At 44.6% G+C, this 15676-nt stretch overlaps 1 protein-coding gene across 35 annotated transcripts in view; it reads left to right on the plus strand.

The window, feature by feature from the left end:
* Cacna1c (calcium voltage-gated channel subunit alpha1 C) overlaps nt 1-15676 on the plus strand; it is a 699954-nt gene that overhangs the window by 521504 nt on the left and 162774 nt on the right. For all 35 annotated transcript variants that reach the window (XM_058584157.1, XM_058584165.1, XM_058584160.1 and 32 more), the window contains exon 9: nt 7124-7296. In XM_058584157.1, coding sequence (XP_058440140.1) covers nt 7124-7296 — 173 coding nt within the window. The remainder of the gene's footprint in view (nt 1-7123; nt 7297-15676) is intronic.

The raw sequence follows: 15676 nt of genomic DNA on the forward strand, positions 1-15676 counted from the left end.
TTACTGATGTTTCCCTTTCTGAATGGAAAGGACACTTAATTAGTTAAAGTCATAGGTTATTTGACAGTAGAGGAGATGGAATTTACTTTCCTTTAAATTTACCTAGTTGGCTACAATATAAAATCTACCTGATCTCAGCCCTTGCTCATATAAAGCTAAAAGTGACAGGTTGAGTGTTGTCGCACAGGCCTATAGCCCCAACAACTCAGGAGGCTGAGGCAGGAGGATCACAAGTTTGAGGCCAGTCTGGACAACTTAGTAAGACCCTGTCTCAAAATAAAAAATAAAAAGGGCTGGGGATGTATCTTAATGGTCAAGCACCCCTGGGTTTAATCTTCAGTAACCCCCTCTGGAAAAAAAAAGTAAAAGTGACAGAGACAGCACATGGTTTGGGGGGCGTCACGTGGCCCTGAGGACAGCCATGTTTTCACCGGGAGGCTTGGGATGTTTCTTCAGCTCACTCTCTTCTTCACCAGTCCACACCAGCCATGCCAAGGCCTGCCACCTAAATGCTCCTGGTGACCACTCATGGGCAACCTACTCTGCTGCCTTTGCTCCTTGGGGGGTGGGATTAATCTATTCCTGCTCTGCTTGAACAAGCCAGCTGCTTTGATAGTCTTCCCTGGAGGTACAGGGACATGAACACGGGGGCTGGTGAGAGTTCAGGCTTGAGGGGAGAGGTTCTGTCCATTCTCAGTATAGAAGCAGGGCAGAGCTGTTCCCAACTAGAGCAGTTGAATATGATGCAGGGACACGGGGTTCATTCTTGGGAACTGGGTGAAGGAAAGGATCTCACCCCACCCATTTCCATGGCAGATGGCCTATAAGGGCCCTTGATGGCATTATACCTTTTGCTAAGGGCAGGCTACATGGGAGACAAGTGTTTTCCAACAGGGTGAGAAACAATGAGCAGGGCAGGGGTGCAGCTCAGTGGTAGAGCACTTGCCTAGCATGTGTGAGGCCCTGGGTTCCATCCCCATCACCACACACACCGAGCACACACACGCACACACAAACAAAAAAATAAAAGTGATGAGTAGAATAATGGAATCCCCTGATTAGTTAGTTGCCTGGAGGGTAAAAAGGTTTTTATTTTTAGTTTTAATTTTTTTTTTTGTTCCAACACAAGAAAATGCCCTGGATTTATACGTGAATGTCTAGGGAAAACCCTCATTATACCCATTCAGGACAGAAATTTGGGTACCCAGCTCTGCACCTAATGTTGGGCAACTTCACTTTTTTAAACCTCAGTTTTCCCATATGAAAAAAAATGAAGATGATAACAACCAGTTCATAATCAGTCATGATGTTAGCATGAAATCCTTCATGTAAGATGCAGCAGAGTGACCGCTGTATAGTAAGTACTGAGTAACGGTGGTGTCACGGTGATGAATATTATCTACCTGGTACCTGTCATAACTGGAATTACTGAACAGAATCATCACAGTTCCAAAAACTTTTAACCTTTACTTTTAAAGGTGAGAATGTGAGCCCAGAGATGTTAAGTGGCTTGGACAATGTCCCTTCACTGGTAAATGGCAGGATGGGACCAGCACTCAGGCAGGGCCTGACTTCCATCTTCACTGGTGAATCGCTAGATGTCCATTAAGGGACTCTGGACCATAATGCAGGCCAAAGCTCTAACCCTTTAAGAGAATGTAGTTCCCCTTTCTTCTCTTGGAGATTAGGAACCGAACCCAGCAGGTAAAATTCCTCCAGGCATCTGAAGTGGAGAATGAGCCCCTCCTGCAGGAGACTAACTGTCCCCTCCCACAGGAATGATTTTCCACGTGTTGTCAAATCAGGGAAATCAAATGACGGCAGCTGTTGATGACAGAGAAAAGGTCATTCTGAAGCCATGTCTGTTCTCCCTCAGTCCAAGTGAGAAAAGGTGTGTAAAAACATCTCACCTGAAACCTGGTGCTTAGTGATACTCACAGAGAACAAGAACATGAAAGCTCTTTGACTTCGGAAACTGTGAGTCTTTGAGTTCATACATTGGTCTTTTCCCAGCACCTGCCACCTGGCCACTCCCAGAGCTGCAGTCTGCTCCTGGCAGCTCTAGAATCACAGATTGGCTCTTTGCCCAGGCAGAGAGATGTCTGAGGGAGAACACCTCCCCTTTCTGGTTCAGGGAGGCCTCTCCTAAGGCCACTCTGGTGACAGCCCACGCAGTGACAAAAACTAGAAGCAGGCTTCTGTTGGCTGACCACAAAGTAGTGATGTCTGGAGTCAAGCATTTTGATTACCCAGGATGATATAATAGTCACCACAATATTGTGGCAAAACACCAACTTATTCATCACTTATAAAATTCTGATTATAAACCAAACCTTTCATAAGCACTCAAAAAAGTCTCAGAGCCATGCGACATTCACTAGGACAGCATGGGCAGTTGCCACCATTCTGCATCAGGCTCTACATTTGGTACTTCTGGTGCATTAGCTCACTTATTGCTCCCAACAACTCTATGAGTTAGGTGCTATTCATATTTCCATTCTACAAAGAAGAAGAGTGAGGTTTCAAAGAGGAAACTCAATAGGTAAAAAATAGAGGATCCAGGACTGAGCCCAAGCAATGTGCATCCATAGCCTCTATCTCTAACCTGTGGTATATCTTCCCCAAGTCCATTTGACCCATGAGTCCAATGTCTGTAAACTACATTCAGGTCACGGGAAGGTGAAGAGCAGAAGCCATGGTTAGAAGGGCAAACAGAAAGGCAGGCAGCAGAATCAATCTACAGTCTGGGTCCTGGACACAACCAGGGGAGCAGAAACAGTCCCAGAAAGAAGCTACAGAGACCACCTAGAAGGCAGGAGTGCTAAGCATGGGGGCTGCATCCCTGCAAATGGGACTTGACAGAGCAGGGATCCCAACTCAATAGTACTGCAGTCTTCTGGACTGGGGACAGAGGGTATGGAACCCTACATCTACCAATTAAGGAAGATACTATTTTACAGCCCAGCACAGTAATCATCCTGAAAAATTATGTCCTTCATCCAGCCAAGAAAGATTAAATTGTGCTCGGTATATTCTGCTCATGAAGAGAAAGAATGGCATTCTTAAAGTTTCCATTAGAAAGGAAGAAATTTAAATATTTTGAACATTGAGGGTTAGATATTCTTTATCTGGAACATTCTCTCCAGAACACTTTATTTATGATGAGGCTAGTTAGAGTCAAGTCTGAAGAATATACATCTCTTGGGATATTTTTCAAAATCCTTCTTTCATGTTATTATCTACTGACCTTCACATAAACCCAATGCAAGTCATAAAACTGGCAGTGGTATAGATGATAAATCGGATTATAATTACTTTCCCTTCCAAAAATCTCAATCTCTAGCATGTTAGAATTAAGATGACAACAGTGACAATGAGATTCTTGAAACTGCACTTGAAGCTATAACCAGATGCAAGTCTGCACTCTGGAATCAGTTACCTTTCGCTTTAAGTGATGGCAAACAGGCCTTCAGATACGTACTTTTAGTTTGCAAAAGGCCCAGGATCTCTTACATGCGTAATCATCCCATCTTTTTACTCACTTGAAATGGACACATCTCTTGCTCCGAAAAGCAGAGGACCTGAGAGGTAGGCATTTTACAAACTGAAAGTATAACTGGACCATGGCACCAGTCAAGACAAAATATCCAGGCCAAGAAGAAAACAATTAAAGGCCAGACACACATGCCCTGTGGTGGGGACAGAAGAGCTGGCCACACATACATTAAATTCTCATTATTCGCAGTAGTTGTGTTCTATGATGTAGCCATGAACACTGAATTAGTGAATACTGAACCATCAATCTTAGGGGAAATACAGGGTCAGAGTCCTGTGAGCCTCTGGTCACAGCATTTTGTCCACCACTCAGTATATACCCACCCTTGTCCATGTGTGTTTCTGTGTAAAGATACCTTATTTAGTATCAATCATTGATTCATTAACATTGAACTCCCAGCCAACAACATTTCAACTCATGCCTGAACGAAGCTTACCTAACACACATATTTCTCCATAAGGCACATCACAGCCTTCTTGTACTTAGGAACACTAGACAGCTCTTCATAACTATGCTTGGGCCATTTTAAACAGCAAAACCACCAACAAAAAGCATAAAAATGCCACAAAACAAGACAAAAATCCATGGCACTAAATAGACTATAAAAAGGACATTCATTTACATTACGAGAAATGGATCAAGAAAAAAAGCAGAGCGTACCTTGTTTGGCCTCAGCTGAGAACACATGAAGTGAACATATGAAGTTGTCATTCTGGGCATGTTCATAAATGACCATGAACGTGCCCTGAGTATTGATTTGGGGGTTTACAAATAAATTTACTGAATAGGAGAATTCGTAAATATGAGACCCACAAATAATGATGATCGACTGTATTGATTATCAACGGGCCTAGAGCCCCAGTGGTCGGTATTGATTGGATTTTCCACAGTTATTTTCTGCCACATGTTTTACCTGACTGAGCACCAGCACCCTGGCCCTCCACTCCACCCCTCATTTTTCATATTGGCCATTTCTGGCAAGAAATGCACTCCTGCCTTATGACAAATCCCACAGCGGTGACTGATTGTCTCGTCGGCTCCAGTCCCTGGACCCAGTGCAGCCCGTCAGGCTGGGGCTTCATGTCTTCATTAGCTCAGTCCCCAGAGCAGGCGCATGGCTGGCATCCAGGCAAAGAGATAAAGAGAGCCAGGCACTGCCATCCAGCACGTTCCTTACCACAGGGGCCTGGCGAGGGAAACATGGCTCACCTTCCACCCTGCCAAAGCCTGGCTATGCCCACACTCCATGGGATCCAACAGGAGCCTCATTCTGTTCCATTTCTTCAGGCCCCATCCAGCTACCTCCAGCCCCCAAATGCATCCTTCTTCTATAAGAGAAAATGTCTTCAGATCAGTAAGAACCACACAGATCTTGCTTTTCTCTTCTCCCTGCAGATGTTTATTTTAGTTCCCCAGAAGTTTGAGGTCTAAATGATGAGCTTTCACTCCATGGGGCAAATGCTCTAAAACTGGGTCATTTATCCTTACTCCAGTTGGATCCAGGTCCTATTCTCCTAACTCCAAATGAAGGATAATAGATGTTTGGCAACCAAACCTTGAACCCTCTGCAAAATCATCCAAAATAGCTCAAGTGAGCCCTTAACAGTTCAGTCCCTTAAGACCTCAAACCCACTCCAGGGGAAAGAAGCAGAGAATGGAAATAGGGAGAGGCCACCTTGAAGTACAGATTTTTGTAGTTCATCTACACAGGAAGGAAAATACATTCTGAAGTTTCTCTCTCCAGAGAGCAAGACCAAGGCCACAAGAGGCTCAGAGAGGTGTGGAGGAAGGAGCTGTTGCCCACCCCCAATGGCAAAAGCAGGACAGAAGCAAAGCAAGGCAAAGCCCCCATCTTTATTGTGAGCTGTAGATCTGGTCCCTTGTCCCTGGCATGAATTCCCTGGGAAGGAAATGAAGGTACCCTTTAGTTGGCAGGTAGCCCAAGAAATAGCAAGTGCAATTCAATTAGAATTGGATTCAATCAAATTTAAGAAGAAAATTCAATCCAAACCAGAGCGTCATTGAGGCAGCAGTTGACCAAAGCTCATTAGTTTGAGAGACCCCACAATCTCCCAATTAAAAACTTCCCCAGACCCCTTCCAGCCCCTACTCCATTTTACCATAAAAATGGGGAGAACTAAAATCTGTGCTCTCCAAGGCAAATTCAAACACTGGAAAGTTAGTGGTGATAGAATAGCTCCTACATGACAAATTAGGAGCTAAGTCTTTTGTCCCTCTAAGGTTTGTTGGTGCCGTCCTTCCTTCCAAGGTGCCTTTCCTGTAGAGTGTTTGACGTGTGCAAGAAACTCCATTGCACTGGTTTCAGCAGCCTCTTGCCTTGAATCAGATCTTTGCTGATGAAAGAAGGAAGAAAGTGTCCTGCCTCCCAGAGATCAACCAAGACAGGGCATGCACGCACACGCACGCACACGCACGCACACTCCACCAAGGGCCCTATTTCCCCCAAACAACTTATTAATATAAAATGAAATCCTCCATTTACCAATTTTGAAAGGAAAGGCACCAACTTGCTTTGAGATTTGAGAACTAGCCCAGTTCTGCTGCCAGACCCATCTTTGCTCAGAAAGTAAGGAGAAAACAAGGACCAAATCATGTAAAAAAAAAAAAAATCCAATGTCTGAGAACTTTTCCAAATAGACCTTTTTTTCAGCAACTCCCAATCTAATTCTGTTTGCTACACATTATTAAATTGAATATATCATTTAACTTTGATTATCAACTAGATTTTGTGTATTTTTTTTATTCCCATTTTTTTGTTTTGTTTTCGTTTAACCAAAAGGGAAGCCCCCAGGACATTTTCTTGTGTTTGGAATCCATATTGGCTCCATAGGGGAACGAACCTTCCCTAAATTAGAAATCCTTCCAGGCATGCCGACAGTGGCAGGGTGAACTCTAGCAGTGAGAGCAGAGATGGAGGCAATTATATCTGTGATCCATGTCAGTAGAGTACTGGTAAATAGTTAACAATTGGCTCTCTGGGGAGAAATCCCTGGTCTTTAGCATCTGCCAAATTCCATGGTGTAAATATTCCCAACATGGGTGATTCTCAAGCTACCAAAAAATCATCACTGAAGCCAGAGATGGGAAGAAACATACACAACTGGCTCTCAGGACCCAGTGTGGGTGAGTGGGCTCTGGCACCTCACTGGTTCAAATACCTTGAATCCCCTAAAGACCATTCTCAGATATATGTTTTTTTAATTTGCCACATAATACTGGGTTGATGAATACTGAAAATGCATATTCCATAACTATTGGAGAGTTTTTAGTTACTGTTTGGGAGGGGTTTTCAGGTCTTTGGAGACCAATTGTTATAAAAAGGCAAAGTCTGTGATCATGTTGTAGGGAAATGGACTTCACCCATTCCTTTAGACTCAGGCATGTCAGTGTCTCTTCTATCTATGAAGACAACCTGGGCTGACTAGAGAAGGCTGTCTGTGGAAAGCAGGGGCACGCAGGCAGGGTTCTTAGAGCGACGCCACCTCTCCTTCCATGCCTGACCCTTCTCTGTGCTCTCCGCCCTGCCCACCCTCCTTCTTTCACCAGAGAGTTTTCCAAAGAGAGGGAGAAGGCCAAGGCTCGGGGAGACTTCCAGAAGCTAAGAGAGAAACAGCAGCTGGAAGAAGATCTCAAAGGCTACCTGGACTGGATCACTCAGGCAGAAGACATCGACCCTGAGAACGAGGACGAAGGCATGGATGAGGAGAAGCCCCGAAACAGTGAGCAACCATCTTCTGTCTTGGGGCTAGGTTCTAGGAGAGAGAGGAGACAGCAGCAGGTCAACCAAAATATGTTTACCACAAACCTTTCTTTACAGCCCCTACTTGGTCTTCCAGGAGCAACATTTATCTCATTGATTGCAATCATTTGCTGCTCATAGGAATTAGTCACAGATGGGAAATAATTGCCATCAGTCTATAAAACCTCACATTCCTTTTAGAATCTTTGATCTGATAAAACAGAGTTTGCTAAGGCAATTCTCAATTCTCTTTAAAAAGTCTTTTTTTTTTTTTTAACCTCCTCCTGACTCCATCTCTTTAGGCAGGGGAGCAGGCTTCCTGCTCTTGGTTTGTTCAAAAAGAACAGTTTCCCCCAAGCAGCTCCCTGGTAAGCTTTATACCTGCATAGTATTCTCTCCAAACTTGCCATAGACTTCCAAGCACCATTGAGGTTTCTCATAGGAAAAGGAGTCAAAAGATTCTTTTAAGTAGGTTAGATTCAAGGAGCTGGGGAAGTGCTAACTGGGAAGATTGGAGGAATCCCAGAGGAATGTGACAGAATACAATTAGATTACAGAAATGGAGCCAAATCCCTTCCTTCGGGGTTTCACATGGCAGGTTGTTGGATAGGCTATAGCTAGGATAGAAATGAAAGTGATAGATGTATTAACTTGCAAGTAGATTCAAGATGATGAATCATGGAAATTCAGCCCCTTATCAAAGTAGCCCAGTGGCTCTCAAAGTGTGGTCCCTGGACCAAGCAGCAGCAACAGCACTTAGGAACTTGTTAGAAATGCAAACTCTTGGGCCCCTTCCCAAACTCACTAACTGGGAAATTGCAGGGTGGAAGCCCAGTAGCTATCTGCTGGTTAACACCTCCTCCAGGTGATTGTGATGGGCAGTAAGTCTGAGAACCATTGGGTTAGCTCTAAGGGTTCTGTGTATCTCCTTTGACCTTGAACTCAGTGACTCTAACTAACATTCTTTCCTACTCTTTGTGTGTGCAGTTTCTTTTGTTTTACATGTTTAAACAGGTACATTTCTGTACTCTACAGCAACCCAAACAGTTCCTAAACACAGGGCATTTAGAATAGTCAAGGAATCAAGCAGATTAAAAAGACAACCAGGATATTTGATGGACCCATGCAAGTAAGGGTAGGAAGCCAGAAATTTTTCTTTAGCTGGGAGAGAGATGAGGAGAGCCAGCAGAAGGAAAAGGAAGAGAAAGAGGATTGCCAGGGATGTTAACAGAACAGAATCTCTGCTCCCTCATTTCAAAGATTGACTTAATAAATCTATCAACTACTCCCTTTCTGATAACTCTGCTCAAGGTACAAATACAAAATTAAAACACATAAATAACAAGGGACTGGTTACAGCATAATTTAATAACTTAAGGAAGCCTTCATGCTCGACTAAGTAGTTTTGCAAGTTGGAAGATGGGGCCTTTGATGGATTATAACAATGAGCAATGATGCCACTGAGGGTCTTTCTGGAAAAATGCCTGACAGCTTCTATTACATTGTTGATGGAACTGCAGGGTAGTTGATTAGTTTGTGGCACTGAGTGGTATGGTAAATAAATAAATCGGCCTGTGGGCCACAGAGAGGCTTACCTCTCCAATACAGGAATTGCTGTTTCAGCTCCTCACTTTACTCACATTCAAAGTGGAAACCCTAGCTTGTGATTACTTTTCTTAACAGTTGTTATTAAAAACACACAATACCCATGACTTGCTTAGCAGCCAGTTGCCATCCACAGAGACATGGTTATTCTGTTCTCTGCCTAAAGCCAGAGCTTCCACAGGGATGTGTGCTGCTTCTCCATTTTGCCCACTAGAAGAACGAATTCCAAGGAGAGCTTCTAGCATGCAGTATTCCTTGCTGCAGCAACAGATCATACCGACAAGGTCCATCTACCCAAATTTCTGGCCTGGCTCTGAGAACAGCATAATGAACAATTTACCCCAATAGACAGAGTCTCTGCCAAGATTTTCGTAAATATGGATAGATCAGACTTTGGAGGCTGTTGTTCCTCTCCCATGCTTCCTTATGGCTGGAGGACCTTTCGGGTCTGCTTCTTGTCCTCAGCCAGCCTTGTCTTTGGAGGACTGGAATGGGAGCCTGGCTCCTTCATGAGTGGAAATGCTGTTGGGACAGTTCCAGGGGGAGGGACAAGGGAATGAAGTTCCAAACAAACTAGGTTATGGAAAGTAGACATGAAGAAATGGAACATGAGACTTAGGAATAAGTCCAGGAAAAGAGTCCAAACGATGGTGTCTATTGGGGAAGTCCAATTAAAAGTAGAGTCAATCCGATTTCATTATTAAGGAATCAGAAGCCTAAGAGACTTACAGAAAAGGCAAGAGTATGGCTTGGAAATGATATTCTTAGCCTCAGAACTTCATATTCTGCCCTTTGAAATAAATACAAGAGGAGAAATTCTGCTACAAACTAGATGTATGTTTTAATTAGTGTAGTATCTTAGCCTTTGAAATCACTGAAAGATTACAGGATGGTATATTTGTCAGTTCTTTTCAGCTCAAAAATGAAGTAGTCTTTTAAGACAAAAAGGTATCATCACCTCATTGTGGCTCTGGTGACTACTTTTGGCCCCGGGAGTGTCCCTGTCCACATGTACCAGATGTCTCTGATATAAGGCCCTGGGAAGCAGAGCTGGCTACAGTGGAGGGACAGCCCAATGACACATCACTGCATGGTGGCTGAGCACACCTACGCATAGCCCAAGTATTCAGCTTTCCTAGGAAAAGCTAAAGGAACTAATAAGGAAGTAGAAGAAACAGGAGTTGGAAGACAATAGAGACAAAGCATTAAAAGTTGGGAGGCATTTCTCTAAATGAGTAAAAGAAGGGGCCAATAACTATGTATAATTTCTAGTTCATCCATCCACCTACCCTTGAAAGGTCTGCTCTTTGCCAGACACTTCTCTAGGCACTTGTGATATAGCAATAAAACCCAGCGGTCAAAAATCCCTGCCATACCCTGGGGAGACAGACAATACATTAAATAGTATATCAGAGAGCGAAGAGTACCATGGAGAACGATGGAAGTGTGGATGGGCCTAGCGGTGCCAAGAGGTTATATAATGTTAGATGGGGGCAACCAGGGAAGATCTCACTGAGAAGGTGGCATTTGAATAAAATTTGAAGGCAGTAAGGAAAGGAACCACACAGATATTTGCAAAAATAATGTTCCAGGCAGAGGGAAGGCCAATGAAAAGACTTTGAGGCAGAAGCATGGATGGGGCATCCGTGAACAGAAAGAGGCTAATGAGACTGAAAAGGAGGGAAAGAGGCAGAGTGACGGGCAACAAGGTCCAGGGGAACCCAGGAGGATTTGGTGTAACTTGTGAGAACATGGATGTTAGCTAGAAGAAAGCCAAGTAGCCTTTGGAGGTTTTGAGCAGAAAAGTCACATGATCTGAGGTGCATTTGACAGGGACCCCTGGCTGCCACATGCTGAAGTGTTGAGTAGAATGGAGGTGGCAAGGGCGGGTCTGCTCAGGAGGCTGCCACCTTGAAAGATGATGGTGCCTTGTCTCAGCCAACGTGGAGGTAATAAGATCAGAATTCGGGTGGCATCATTCACTGAGATATTGGGTTTGGGATGTGAGAAAGAGAGAAATCAGGCATTTTCCAAGGTGATGTAAGAATGGAATTATTGCTTGGCATAGGGAAAATATAAGTAGAGTAGGTGTCAGTATAGGAATAGGGGGAAAGGCATCTCGGACCTTTAAGTTTAAATGCCTATGAGACTTCCAAGTGGAGATGTTGAGTGGGTGATTGAGACTAAACCTATGTCCTTGGTTAACATCTGGGACTGGATTATACTTTGGGGGCATTGACAACACACACAAGATGTTTAAACCCATATGTCTGCATGAAATCACCAGGGAGCAAATGAGATGAGGTCTAAGAACCGACAGCAGGGCCCCACCAATGTTTGGGATTTGGGGTCATGGGCAAGAATCAACAAGAAAGAGTCCAGAGAGGCAGGAAGGAAAACAGAGGAAGGAGTGTCAATACTGCCAAGAGATCAAGTAGGATGAGGACTAGAAACTGTTGAACTTAGCCATGTGGGGATCCATAGGCCCTTGACAAGAGCTGGTTGGTGGGCTGTTGGGGCGAAAGCTTCATAGCAAGTCAGTGTCTCACATCACAAGTCTCTTGATTTGCATCTTCCTAGGATGGCATTAAGCATTGCTCTGCAGCCTTCCTGTTTGGTTGGCACGACCTTGCTGCCCGCCATCTGAGGAGTCAGGCCCTCTGGAGAAAGGAAGCAAGCTAAACTCATATGATCCATCCAGCATGCCAGTGGCCCTGGGAAGGCAGTGGGTTGGAGCCCAGCCCTTCAATGTGTCCCTATCTACAACTGTATCCGCATTGGGCCTTTCTACTGCAACTGGTCATAGAAACCACCCCCCCCCACCAAATAAAAAGTAAAAACATGATACTCAAGAGACATTTCAGGATCAAAAAGACAGAAGAACAGCTAGAGAAGGGCATGTCACTGTTGCCCTCCATGCAGCTTCCAATGTGGGGCAGCCCCTGGGTTTTGGTCTCCAAGCCCCGTTTTTTGTCTGGGTAAACACTAGAACGGTGTGGAGTCTCAACTCTGTAGTGGCTGCCACTCTCCTCCCTCCCAGCTGCTAGGAGCATCCCTTTTGAAGGCATCAATTGCAAAACTATCACTGTGGCACAGGGTTCAATATCATCAATAGAGAGCACTACTCCAAGGGACAGGGTCCATTTTCTGGTTCCAATATTGAATCTGATAAAAGGCCAGGCATTAGAGGGAGAAACTGGAAAGAAAGAGAATTTCTTCTTTCTTTTTCCTCCTCAAGATCAAAAAATGCATGTATTAAATCTATCCATATGGGATTCTCTCTCTCTCTCTTTCTCTCTCATGTCATTTAGACAATTTAAATGCAGCCCCAGCCTTCCAAAGCTTGCAATATAAGACAGACATTTATGTGAATGAGCATATAAAAGACAGACAGACGGTAGAACCAAAACATTGAATTTCCACATAGATAAGCAATATTAAATATTTATACTGGTGGTGTTCAGTCACGTGACTTGGGAGCCACTTTGGCAATCATCATTAACCAACAGAGCCACATGACTGCTGCATGCCCTGCAGAGTCTAGGATAATGTATTATAGAAAAACAGAAATTTGAGGGCTTATGAGAGCTGCAGGTTGCCCACAAAAAGGCCCCATGTGGCTTGCAAGTAGGAATCTGAATATCACTGATTTACATTATATGTGTGTCAAGGGCATGTGCATAGTTATTTGATCTTTTTTTAAATTAATGAGTACAGTCAGTATTCCTCTGGATACCTTCCCTCCTGGCCAGGGATAGCCACATGTTCAGGTATCTAAGACATAACCTTAGGAATCATCCAGCTCAGAATGCGTGAGAAGAAACACTAACATTCATTTTTCCCCTTGATTCTCTTCTTCCTAGCGGTATTAAGTGATAGTGCTTTACAGGGCCAAACTGACCCCATGCCACTCAGTGAGGGCAGATACCCTTGTGCAGATCCAAGATATAGCTCCTGTAACTTCCCATAACTCTCAGCTGGTCCTAATCAGAGCCCTATGCCTCTGGAAAGTTGCCTTCGGGATCAGGTGAGAAAACTGGAGCAAAGATGGAAAACAATCACCCGTTCCTCCCATGCTCTCCTCCCTACCTCACTGTGAATCAGAGAAAACATTCGGCATTTGTTTTTTGGGGATTGACTAACTTGGGAAGAGAGGGGACAGGGGGTTAGCAAGGATGGTGGAATGTGATGGACATCATTATCCAAAGTACATGTATGAAGACACAAATTGGTATAAACATACTTTATATACAACCAGAGATATGAACAATTGTGTTCTATATGTGGAATAAGAATTGTAATGCATTACACTGTCATTTATTTTTAAAAAATCAACTAAAAATTTTAAAAAAAGAAAAGAACCACCTGAGCTAATTATTATAAAAGTCAGCACTCTAGCCCAGGTCTTCTCATTCCCCATCCAGGACTGCCCACCGCACCTTGCTGCACCTCAAACAAGCCTTCTCAGACACCCACAGGCACTCTCCCTTTGTGCTATACCCTGAAAATGGCAGTGATTAATGAGTGGGGTTAGCTATCACTGGGGTTCTGCAGTGAAACTATTTCATGGATTCTTCTGGTAGTAATTAATACCCATGGGCAGGCTCCTGTGGACTTAGTATTTTGTTCCATACCTCACTGAGGGGTCATGCATGACAAGGATCTTGGAGGTTTTTATTTTTTTTTTTTCATGAGTAGCACATCTGCCTTTGGAGCACTGTCTGGCTGATGTGCTCTCTGGCGCCAGAGAGTGGCAGAAGAGCTACCTGAAAGGCCATGTTGAGTGTGCAGTAAGAAGAAGGCACACCAACCCAGTCTCAGTGGACTGCTGTACGTTTTCTAAAGCAAAATCCACCAGCCTTGGGCAAGGCTTCCTAATTTGAAGCTGTCAGGAAACCATGATGATCTTCTCGTTGAATGACAGCTGTATGCTTCTGGAGAAGTGGGAGATGAAAGCCACACAGCAGTTTGACAGGAAATTTTTATGGCCTGCCTGCCACCAGCATTAGGTTAGAATAACGGTACCTGACTGTTCCACCAAGTCCTCAGTTAACAAAGGCTCTGTATCCTTCAAGAAGATACCTGCTGGGTTGGGGTTGTGGCTCAGGGGTAGAGCGCTTGCCTAGCACGTGCAAGGTGCTGGGTTCGATTCTCAGCACCACATAAAAATAAAGGTATTGTGTCCAATTACAACTAAAAAAATATTTTTAAAAAATAAAAAGGAAGACACCTGCTCTCAAGACAGAGGGAAGCTCTGCATCTGTACAGAGCCCAGGGCCACATGATGAGGACCCAGTGAGAAAAGAGAGGCAGTCTGGACACTGATATCAATGCTCACAGGACTGTGTCTTTAGGGACGTGTCCCAAGTCAAAAAAATAATCCGCCCAACAAACTCCAGAATATAAATGGTTATATTTATGGTGAAGAACATGGTCAACACCAGCTGCAAAAGGTACCAGAATAAGGATTCTCACACCCTTTTTGGATATCTCACTGTTGTTGTCTAGTGTCTGCGGTGAGCATGGAGCCAGCATGGAGGGGGCCATGGAGCAGCAGGGTCTAACCTGGTGCTATGCAGATAACATTGTGGTTTCTGAGGGACACAAGCTTACAAGGGAGCCACCAGGACCTCTGCTGTGGTTTAAGGGGGAGAGTGGGCAGCTGTGTTCCTGGGGTTACTGGCCAGCCAACCACCGATCAGGCGACAGAACAAGCAGGCTGTGGGTTCTTGAAGAGCCAAGTGTATGATGCAAGTCCTTGACAGGAAGCAGAGCTTGGAAGGCCTGTCTTCTCCTGTGTCTGGAGGGGCCTTCTGGCTAGGATCTCTGCGCAAACCAGCATCTCCCCAGCTCACTTCTCTCTCCAATGGCTTCCCAGTTACCCAGGCTGCAGCTCCTTCTCTCCCTCCCCTGTTTCTTCCTTCCTCCCGCTTCTGTGATGCCCCCATAGTTAAACAACTCCTATAGTCCATCCGTCACCAAGTCTTACCAGTCCACTTGTCCACTTGAATCATCCCTCTCATCCATTCCCTCCCCTCCTCTCTACTTCTCTTCCCCTGAGCTGATAGTTACCTCACTAGAGCCTTGCCCTCCAGCCACCTCCCACACAACCTGTGTGGTGTAGTCCAATTAATATTTCCAGAGCTGACCACGTTGTTCTTGCTTAGAAACTATGAATGTCTCTCCGTGGCTATAGAATAAAGTTGGAACATGTTCCTTCAGTATCCCAAGCATCTCTGGTCTGTCCCAGCCAATAACTTGGACCGTGTCACTCACTTCTTCCCTGCAATCAAACCAGTCTGCTTCCTGCTTTGCAAACCTGCCAGCTACTTTCTTGTTTCTGGGCCTTTGTTCATTTTTCCTCCCTCTGTTTGGAACACCCTTTTTCTCCTTGCTTCACCTCACTTGCTTCTTCCACACTCCCAGCCCCTCCCTCTTAGGACAGGCACTACCAGAGCCTGGGAAACCTTCTGCCCACCTAGCCAGTGCGATGAGGATGTCCCAGCCTTCTTGTCATATAGAAAGCTCTTAGGGGCAGAGAACATGCTCACTCACTTCTTATTCGCTGTTCTAGTCTGTCTCCAGGATGCTGATTTTTATTTAACAGACTTTCCTCCCCAAATCATACTGGATTGAAATGAATCCTCTTTGGAGCCAGAAAATTGGGGTTTTTATAGCCTTGCATCTGGTTGGCCTTTGTCTCAGCCATACCATCATGCCTCTCAGAGAGGGTATTGTAGTTGACAGTGTGGGTG

This window comes from Marmota monax, unplaced genomic scaffold (genome assembly GCF_021218885.2).
Source record: "Marmota monax isolate L192 unplaced genomic scaffold, Marmota_monax_Labrador192_F-V1.1 WCK01_AAM20220418_F8-fsc00163, whole genome shotgun sequence".
Lineage (NCBI taxonomy): Eukaryota > Metazoa > Chordata > Mammalia > Rodentia > Sciuridae > Marmota > Marmota monax.